Genomic DNA, 10,608 nt, shown 5'->3' with positions numbered 1-10,608 from the left:
CTTCCATTACCTGAAGAATAGCTGTGCAAACGTTTCTGTGCCATGTTACTGATGTGCTCAGCATTTCTTCATGTTTTTCTGCCAAACATGCTCTTAATTATTTTTCATATTGTCTTCTCCATTATTTAGCAATGTTCTTGGAGGTTAGTAACCATGCACTTTATTTCATTCTTCTGCTTGTTTATGGCATAGATTTGTGTATTTTTAGGGTGTGTCCTGTATGAAAAAGTAGCTTAAGACACTTCGGGGACTGACTTACTGAAATAACTCTCCAGTATGAATCGTGTAAGAACTAGGCCAATAACCCGAAGAATTATATAATTTTTTTTTTTAGCTTGAAGGGACCTTAGAGATCACTTTTTCCAGATCTTTCATTTTACAAATTAGGAAACTGAGTCCCCTTGTATTAGTAGTAGAGCAGGAATCACCACCTAGTCCTCCCAATTGGCAAGCCCAGTGCTTTTCCAGCAGCATCTACTGCTTCTTGTACTGAGTCATTTATTTTCCAGGTGACTTTTGCATATTGTGATGTGTGTGTGGCGTGGAGGGACTTTATAGCCTTGCCAGGTTATAGAAACAAACATAGAAGAAAGAAGAGAGATATAAATTCATGGGAGAATTTTCTCTTCCTGTTACCTTAACATTGTTATTAAGGGAAAACTAGTATATTGAAAGCAAGAGAAGATTTTTAGGGAAATTATCCTATCAAACTCCTCTGGAATCAGCTTTCCTGGTTAGGGTTTCCAGGTTACGGGTTATGATCTTGGCTACCAGGTCATTCGTGTGCCCTAAGACGGGGCGAGTGTGTAATGTGTATTCAATGTATTGCAGGGAGAGGTGTTTGCAAGTGACCGGCCAAGTGGACGTGATCAGGGCGGGAAAGGGGGCCGGGGAGGGGCGCGGCGGGAACCTCGAGGCCACAGCCAGTTGTCCGCCGAGCAGGTGGGAAGAGGGAGGGGTCTGCGCGGCCGCCGGGTGCCAGGAGCCCCGGGAGCCGGCTCCGCTGGGAGGGGCGAGGCTGTCACTGCGCGGTGCGCGGAGCAGGAGAGGCGCGCGGAGCTCTCTGGCCCGCGCTGCGTCGGCCGCCAGCACTTGGAGGGGCCGCCGGGCAGCGGGACGCGGCGCCATGGGTGAGTGTGCAGCCCGCGGGGCGCCCCGGGGCTCGGCCTCGGGAAGAAAGCGGGTGTCGGCCGGCCGGCCTGGGATTGCACACCTCCCCCCAGCAGTCTGTGGACTTTTCTCCGGGGGCCAGGCGGCGGGAACGGGGTGGCACTCGGAGGTGGGCGCCGGGGGAGGACCGCGGTCCAGAGGGGGTCGCCGCGCGTGGGCGTGACGGGGGGGGGCGCAGAGTTCGAGGCTGGGGGGCTGTCCCCACGTGCGTCCCAGGAGCAAGCTGAGACGGGGCGCGGGGAGAGGGGACTTCGCGCAACTTCCACTTGCACGGGTTTGCGTGCGGGAAGGCACCGGGGCAGGGCGAGGAGGGACACTTTCCAGCCTCCGCCTCCATCGAGTGCCATCGTTGAGTAAAAGGCTGCAAGTTGAGGCTGAAGGCTGACCTGCCTCGGGGTGAGACGGGCCAGTGGGAGGTGGGTGCGACCCGGTCCGTGTCCCAGGGTGCTGGGGTGCGCGCGCGCCTCTCCGCTCAAGTTTCTAGACCGAGTGCCCCCCGCCCCCGCTTCCGCTTTGGAGTTTAGGGGCGGCACTTGGGTGCGAGTGGCTGGGGTCGGGGAACTCGGTGCGGGGACCGGTGCCCGAGGAGGTGGCGTCCCGGGAGAAGAGCTCGGAGCCGCGCGCAGGGGGCGGAGGGCTGGAACCATGCATCCCGCAGGCGCGGTCCGAGGAGCCGCCGGCGCGGCCGCTTTTCGTGCTGATTAGGGATCGGCGGGCAGCCCGGACTGACCCTTCAGTGCCAGTGTTCTCGTTTCTTTTCGGCCAAGTCCATTATGCCCCTCCCCCGGCCTCTCCCTTGTCCTTTGTTGTGAGGGATTTCTTCCAGAGTGAAGGAGGCCTTGGGGATTGACGTGCTCGGGTGGAAATTCTTAAGTTCCCACAGGCTCGAGGGGTAGGGGGTGCTCTGACTGCTAATCGGTGGAGTTTATAGACGCTGGCCAGCTTGGAAGAAAGGAGGACAGAGAAAGCTGAGGACATTTTTGCCTATGAATGTTAATTGTGGTCAAGACATTCATAGTCTGTTGCATGACTTTGGAAAAGTTTTAAAAAGTCCTATTTTTAAGGGCCTGTGAATAAACTCGTCTTGCAAATGATCTGCAGCATGAGCTGTCTTTAAAAAGTTTTCTGAAACAGAAGGAAAATGTTCCGTTTAAAAGGGAAAGATAAAACACTTTTTTCCCCAAGCATGGCAGAATGAGTTTCAGGCTCTTTCTTTTGTTGTACATGGTCGTATAAACTCCTGTTAGAATAACACATAGAGGGGAAAAGCTCTCATAAATGGAAAAACCAACATAATTGACTTTCAGTGAAGTAATCTGTTCACTTCACTGAAAGCATTTAAAGATGCTATTTTGTATACTGCCTAAAGTCTCCAGGAAGAGTGACCTTAAGCTTGAGTGGACTATCTATCCAAGGGTAAGGTGCACATAATTTTGAAGTTAATTATTTCCCCAGCTTGCATTTCCAAACTATAATGAAGACCGTAGGTCTTGGCTTTTACCTCAACAAATTAGACAGGATCTCAGGTTACAGGCGGAGAAGGCAATGGCATCCCACTCCAGTACTCTTGCCTAGAAAATCCTATGGACAGAGGAGCCTGGTAGGCTGCAGTCCATGGGGTCAATAAGAGTCTGATACAACTGAGCGACTTCACTTTCACTTTTCACTTTCATGCATTGGAGAAGGAAATGGCAACCCACTCCAGTGTTCTTGCCTGGAGAGTCCCAAAGACGGGGGAGCCTGGTGGGCTGCGGTCTATGGGGTCGCACAGAGTTGGACATGACTGAAGTGACTTAGCAGCAGCAGCAGGTTACAGGAGAGTGTTCTGGAGAGGAGGTGGGGTTAGCCCCTGAACCCCTCTGATCAGACTGAGTTTGATCTCTGACTCTTAGAACTTCTCTATCCTACCTGTAAACTGACAGCTGAAATTTGTCTGTTCCTTTCTGTGCCATAAATGGACTGCATTTTCTTATTGTGACTGAGGTCACTAAAAGCTCATGGAGCTGTCAGATGGCTAGTAGGAGAGAGTGGGTTGAGGAAGCCGGTGAGAACCCAGCGGGCCGGGTGGTAGAGGAAAGGACAAATAGGTGGTCTGGGAGTGAGGGTCTGAGGCCAGAGATCAGGACAGAGACCCAGACACGCAGTCCACACATAGCAAGAGCCCTAGAAGGAGGGGTGGGCAGCATGAGAGAAGGAAGGAAGGAAGGAAATCTGTGCAGAAATGAGAGAGAAAACACTTGGTCACTTAAGGTCATCTTTCTCCTCATCTTTTAATTCACTTGTGAAAAGCACAGAACTTCATTACTTAGCACTTCTTTTATTTAGAAGTAGTAGGGGGGTGAGGATTTAGCATTGGAGTCCAAATTGCTAGGATAAGGGGGAAAGCAGTGTAGCTGAATGCCTGACTGTGCCAGCAGGGTAAGTCCATCTTTTACTGGTGTCATGACAACTGAAATGTATCATTTCAAGAGAGGAAGACGGTGCTGTGGGGGTGAATATAGCCATCAATTCTTGCTTGACTCAGAAGAAGAAACCCATGCTCTAGCATCATGGAAGAATGAAAGTAATTGGTTAATCAAAATATTCTGAATAATTGATAGTTATCATATTTATAATGCACAAGGCTGTTTCTCAAAAAAACCCCACATTATTTGCTAAGCAGGCAAATTGAGATTTGGTATCCCTTGCTTTCTCCTTTTATTTTATTTTCTCAGTGATGCCTTCAGCTTTTCAAGGTATGCAGTGGGCTTCTTCTCTGCCCCCAAGTTTTGCTCTGCACAAAAGATATGATGAAATATTTCATACTGAAAAAGTATGGGACTAACTCATCGCTAAGAATATTTATTTTTTAGCTGCAAGGTTGGCTTGAACCTGCACAGTCACTAATTATGAAATTGCAGGCTCTGGTGTGAGACAGGTGGGGGAATATTTTAAATTTCTCCTCTCACCGCATCACTCAGTGTACTTTGTTGTATTTAAAAAGTGACGTTGAACATTATACAGGAGATATTATGGGAAGTTTCATGGAGGGAGTGGCTCTGAACCTGGTGGTGCTTGAAGGGATGTGAAGGATTTGGGAAGGAGACAGGTATTCCACCTAGAGTAATGGATCCCTGAGCAGAGCTGAAAGAATTTCAGGGAGCAATAAGACACGACTGACAGAATGGATTGGCAGGATGAGACTTGATTTTGGATAACCTTCAAAAGCAACCTGAGGAATTGAGAATGTATATAATAGGAAAGAGGAAATCATGGAATATTCTTGAGTAGAGAGGAATTGTAGTGAAATGAGTGTTTGAGGAAGACAAATTGAGCAGTGTTGCTTAAGATAAAGGATAAATTAGGGCAGAACCAGTTGTCACAGTAATCCTGAAGTGTTATGGTCCGTGTCTGGTTCAGTTGCGGTGAAATAGTAGCACCAGTAGAAATGGAGAAAGAAAGATGGATGAATGATATTTCTAATGAAAAGTCTAAAATTAGGAAATTAATTGATAAAGAGGAGGTTGAATAAGCAGCATTTTCTGGAGATTTGAAACCTTGAGGATTGGGGATATAGTAGATCCCTTGATAGAGTTTTTAAAGAATAAAACAGATGGTTTATTTTCCAGATGCTTTGGACAGAAGATAAATTTCATTTTTGAGATGTTAATTAAATGGTGATGGCTAAACATGTTAACACATATGTTAGTAAATTGGAAACATATAGTGAGAAATTAATCAGAGCACAAGAATAAGAAGGAAAATAAAGATTAGAAGGTCACCAGCCTTTGGTGAGCAGTAAATCCATGTAATAAATTACCTGTTTGGAGGTGAACAGGTATGTGGAGGGCTGGTTGAGGGAAAGGGAAGGAGGATAAACATTATCTGCAGGAAGAGAAATATCAACCACATAACATGTATCAGTGCCCTGAAATTAGAACAGTGAAGTGTGACATCTTTAACATTCAGTGTTAGATCTAGGAGTCCACAAATTTTGACAAGAGGAGAACATCAGACAGAAATATTTTGATGTCATTCAGTTTCAGTAAAAAGGATCTTGGTTAAGGATCTGAAAATTATTTGCAAATTTAAGCCAAGAATAATGACATGTGGTATCATCTCAAATTCATACTTTTTTTTCTTCAGAGAAGTATGACCCCCTAGAGGTAGTTATGAACAAGGTACAGAGAGGCAGGATTTGAAGTCAGAGAAGCAAATGATCATCTTTAGGTGGATTATGCAGACGTGAGGGATCCTGTTTTCTCTTTTGTTTGATGAAGGGTCATTCATGATTCTATACATTTGTGTAGCTCAGATCTTGATTTAGTAATAATTAATAAAAACATGTAAAAAGATAAGCTTGAGCTATTTCCATGAAACAAACCAAGAATATTTTAAAGGTGCTAAACTACTAGTTGAAACTTTTTAAGGGTCAATTGGCCTCTAGTATATTACATGGTTTGCTGTGCTAAGTCGCTTCAGTCATGTCCAGCTCTTTGCGACCCTATGGACTGTAGCCCACCAGAGGAGCCCAGAGGACTGTAGGCTCCTCTGTCCATGGGGTTTCCCAGGCAGGAATTCTGGAGTGGGTTGCCCTGCCCTCCTCCAGGGGATCTTCCCAACCCAGGGATTGAACCTGTGACTCTTATGTCTCCTGCATTGACAGGTGGGTTCTTTGCCATTAGTGCCACCTGGGACTCCAATACTTTGGCCATCTGATGCGAAGAACTGACTCAGTGGAAAAGACCCTGATGCTGGGAAAGATTGAAGGTGGGAGGAGAAGGGGACGACAGAGGATGAGATGGTTGGATGGCATCACTGACTCAGTGGACATGGGTTTGAATAAACTCTGGACAGGGAGGCCTGGTGTGCTACAGTCCATAGGGTCACAAAGAGTTGGACACAACTGAGAGACTGAACTGAACCATCTGGGAAGCCCTCTAGTATGTTATATGCTCTAGAAAATTATAAAAGTTTGATCCTGAGCAGAGAAAGATTGATATTTTGGTTATCTTTGCTGCATACCATGTATCCTTATAACTAGTGAATTAAAACAATTAGTTATTATCCCTTATGGTTCTGTGGACTTTACTGCTGAGCAGTTCTTATTTGAGGTCTCCTGCCTTGCAGTTCAGTATATGCTGAGGGTCAGGCATCTGAAGACTTGGGCTGGTCGCTTAAAGTGGCTCCCACCTGTAGCTGACGGTGGATGCTGGCTACTGGTTGGGAGTTCAGGTGGGGCTGCCTGCAAGTGGCTTGGACTTTTTGCAGCATGGTGGCTGGGTTCCAAGTGGGTACATCCCTAGAAAAGTGTTCTAGGAAAAAACCCAGGCAGAAGTTGCAAGACCTCTTATAAGCTAGAACATCGTAGGTTCCATAGCGCCACTTCTGCTGCATGCTAATGCTCACAGAAATCATTGGGGATAGTCAGAGTCAAGGGAGGAGCATGCCTATTCAAGGAGAGAAGGAACTGAGGGAGCCAGCTGCTTGAGCTCATTCCTAAAAGAGATGCCTGGTAAACGTGTTTCACAATAGAGACATCATCAGGTTGACCTCTGAAAATTTGATGTTTTATTAAAAATTTTTTTTAATTGGAGGATAATTACTTTACAATATTATGTTGATTTCTGCCATGTATCATCATGAATCGGCGATAGGTGTACATATACCTCCTCCCTCTTGAATCTCCCTCCCACTTCCCACCCCATCAGACTGTCACAGAGCACCAGGTTTGAGTTCCCTGTGTCATACAGCAAATGTCTGAAACACATATGATAAAGGATCGATACTTCCGTGAGAACTGTAAAGACGTCCAGATAGTCACACTAGTTTCACAGGAAAACATTTGAATGTGGAAATTCATGCCTGGGTGGAAGTGTGTTAGTGAAGTGCTGGGGTAAGCTCTGCTCAGAATAATTTCAAATATAATCAGCTGGTATTTCTTTATTTTAATTTCAATTTGAAGTTTCTAAGGCTATTGTAAATTACTGTTTATTTTACTTAAGTTTGAGTTTGTCATAAATTGAAATGTATAAATCCTTTATTCAATATCTTCTTGTCACACTAAACTAAATGTTTTGTAGTGAACAGTTCAGAAGATTGCTTTATTTTTCAAGAATGTGTTGACTGTATGAAATACGCAGTTGGTATGGTGCAACTAAAAATAAGTGTAGTCTTAACTATCACTTTTTTTGAAAGATACGTTTCTAAATTAAATATGTAACTTTCAGTTTATTAAAACTTTAAGTGTAAGTCTCATTTTACTATTTTTAATTGGAAAGAGAGCTGACATTTATGGTTACAAAAATATAGGTCTTTCTCCTTAGATGATTGAAAAACAAAGAAAAAATAGGGTAAAGGAGATGGGTTTAAAGTCAAGGACAGAATTAGTTCCAACCTAGAAACTTAGAGGCCTTAAAAAAGAATTAGATTCTGATGGTTGCAACCTGACTGATTTGAGGTCATTCTATTTTCGACTGTTTGACAAGAGGTGAGGGAATGAGGATAGATAATCCGAAGCCACATACTCTGTGCCCAGGACTCATGACATGGCAGACAGACAGAACTACATCTCAACAGGAGATAAAGGCCTGACCTATATAACTGATAGGACTGGAAGAGTGCCTGAGGAGTTCAGAAGGTAAGATGACATGGAATTAAATTCTTCTTTACTTTGTTAAGACAACCTAAAGTCAGAATAGTCACTCATTACTTTCTCTACAATATTTGAGATAACCCAAACTATATAATGGAGAAGGCAATGGCACCCCACTGCAGTACTCTTGCCTGGAAAATCCCATGGAAGGAGGACCCTGGTGGGCTGCAGTCCATGGGGTCGCTAAGAGTCGGACACGACTGAGCGACTTCAATTTCACTTTTCACTTTCATGCATTGGGGAAGGAAATGGCAACCCACTCCAGTGTTCTTGCCTGGAGAATCCCAGGGACGGCAGAGCCTGGTGGGCTGCCGTCTCTGGGGTCGCGCAGAGTCGGACACGACTGAAGCGACTTAGCAGCAGCAGCAGCAGCAAACTATGTAATGATAGCAAAATCACTATCTCTGGCTGTTTCTGTAAGACATCTTGTTCTAGAGCCTCTAAGGCTATTGTCTGAATAGAATAACTTGGAGAATATGCTAAGTACCGGTTTGTGGGTCCCACTGCCAAGATTTGAGATCAGAAAGTTTGGGCTTGAGAGGTGGACCTGCAGTTCTCACATGAGCTTCAACCAGCGTTGAGGATGAAGCCTGGGACATGCCTGGAGAACTAGCTCTTCCAGAAGCTTCCATCCCCCATCAAGCTAGCTGAGCCCCGTGCTGCTGCCTCTCCTCACCTGGGCCTTGCTGAGACTTAGCCTAAGTCTCTGTTGAGCTCCTCTGCCATCTTACCAGTCACGTCTTAGCCTGTTGATGGACGGTGCTCTCCAGTTTACAGTAACTCTCCCACAGAAAATTACTGATGATTTCCTGTCTCGGGGTTTCAAGCGTTACATATGTGCCCATAAATCTGGCTCCGTGTGCTCAAGGGTCAGCTCTGTCCACCCAGCCGCCCCTTGCAGGCTTCAGTCTCAATGCCTGCAAAATGGAATTCCTCCTTCCTGAGTCTGACTGGTTCCCTCCTCTCTTCCTTTGCCCTCTTCCTTCTCTTTGTTTTTCTTGATGACTCCAGTATGCCTGGCCTTGTTGAGCGGATGTCATCACACATCTGAATGCCCACACTGTCTCATCCTATGTCCTTACCCGCTCCAGCCTGGATGTTGGTGGTTTTCCCATTGCCAGTCACCTCGCCTCCTTGGTCTCCTCCCAAATCACCCCACGTGATGATCCAAACAACCCATGCCAGCACAGTTCTTCTTGCCCCACTGGTCCTCTCCAGCTTCACCTCCCTCTATCATCTATCATGCATTGTATCCTTAACCATCTTATGGAAAAACTTGAATGCACTGTTTGGCCAATCTAATGATACACAGTAACATATTTATTTTAATGGACATTTTCTGTTATTGAGATAAGTCAGCTGTCTGCTTCAGTCTAAATTTGAAGCACAAATAACGAACGTTGGATAGTAAGGGGATTTTCTGCAGTCCTGCTTCAGGTTTTCTATGAAACAGTACAAAAAGAACAAAAATTCATAATGAGATGCTACATATATGTGTGACAAAGATCCATTATTGTCACGGTTTGATAGATTCTTTCCTTCCTAAAGAAAAATTTACAAAGAAGAATATAATTTTGTTTGTTAATTATAGATGAGAAATTAAACTCAGGGCGAGAAGTCTGTAAAGAAGAAAAATCCAGAGCAACTATTAATATAAGTGCACAATTTTTAAGTAATTGGTTCCTTAGGTATAAATGAAGTAGAGATCACTACTTAGTGTTATTATTTAGTTTCAACCATTTCTCAGCATTACCTTAATAAAATCCCTTTTATATAACATGATACCTACATCCTGTTTAACTGGGAGGTAGGTAAAGTGATAACTAAACTCAAAGGAGGTAAAACAATTTAAAAATACCAATGAAAATCAGAAGATTGCTTTTTGGCAGGAAAGCTATGACAAACCTAGACAGTGTATTAAAAAGCAAAGACATCACTTTGCTGACAAAGCTCTGTATAGTCTAGGCTATGGTCTTTCTCAAAGTCATGTACGGATGTGAGAGCTGGACCATAAAGAAGGTTGAGTGACAAAGAGTTGATGCTTTTGAACTGTGGTGCTAGAGAGTCCCTTGGACTGCAAGGAGATCAAACCAGTCCATCTTAAAGGAAATCTACCCTGAATGTTCATTAGAAAGGCTAATGCTGAAGCTGAAGCTCCAATACCTTGGCCATCTGATGCAAAGAGCTGACTCTTTGGAAAAGACCCTGATGCTGGGAAAGATTGAGGGCAGGAGGAGAAGGAGGTGACAGAGGATGAGATGGTTGGATGGCATCACCGATTCAATGGACATGAACTTGGGCAAACTCTGGGAGATGGTGAGGTACAGGGAAGCCTGGAGTGCTGCAGTCCATGGAGTTGGAAAGAGTTGGACATGATTTGGCGACTGAACGACAACAGCCTCATCGCCTCATATTAAAATCATCATTATCACAGAATCATTGTACCTAAGGCCACCAACACTTCCATAGTAAAATAATGCTCTATATTATATACTTGAAGTTATTAGAGAGTAGACCTTAAGCTTGTCACCGTGGAAAAAGAGGTAACTTTGTGAGGTGATGGATGTGTTAATTAACTTAATCATGGTCATCATTCACAATGTTTATCTATATCACCATGTTAAATACACACACACACACACACACACACATATGTATACACAAGTTTGTTTGTCAATTATACCTCATCAAAGCTGAAAAAATTTAAGAAGGTAAAAAACTAAAAAGAGTACTCCTTTCAAAACAAGCAGCCTCTTAAGTGTGTTTTAATATTGATTGGACCAAGCATGCTCACCTTTCTACAT

At 44.5% G+C, this 10,608-nt stretch overlaps 1 protein-coding gene across 1 annotated transcript in view; it reads left to right on the top strand.

Annotated features, from left to right (window-relative positions):
• The first annotated feature begins 993 nt into the window (after window positions 1–993).
• GPM6A (glycoprotein M6A) overlaps window positions 994–10,608 on the top strand; it is a 257,677-nt gene continuing 248,062 nt past the window's right edge. The window contains exon 1 of the mRNA XM_070781654.1: window positions 994–1,130. Within this exon, the coding sequence (XP_070637755.1) occupies window positions 1,127–1,130 (4 nt within the window). The 5' untranslated portion in view covers window positions 994–1,126. The remainder of the gene's footprint in view (window positions 1,131–10,608) is intronic.

The sequence above is a fragment of the Bos indicus genome, chromosome 27, assembly GCF_029378745.1.
Source record: "Bos indicus isolate NIAB-ARS_2022 breed Sahiwal x Tharparkar chromosome 27, NIAB-ARS_B.indTharparkar_mat_pri_1.0, whole genome shotgun sequence".
Lineage (NCBI taxonomy): Eukaryota > Metazoa > Chordata > Mammalia > Artiodactyla > Bovidae > Bos > Bos indicus.
This window is presented reverse-complemented; position numbering and strand designations above follow the sequence as displayed.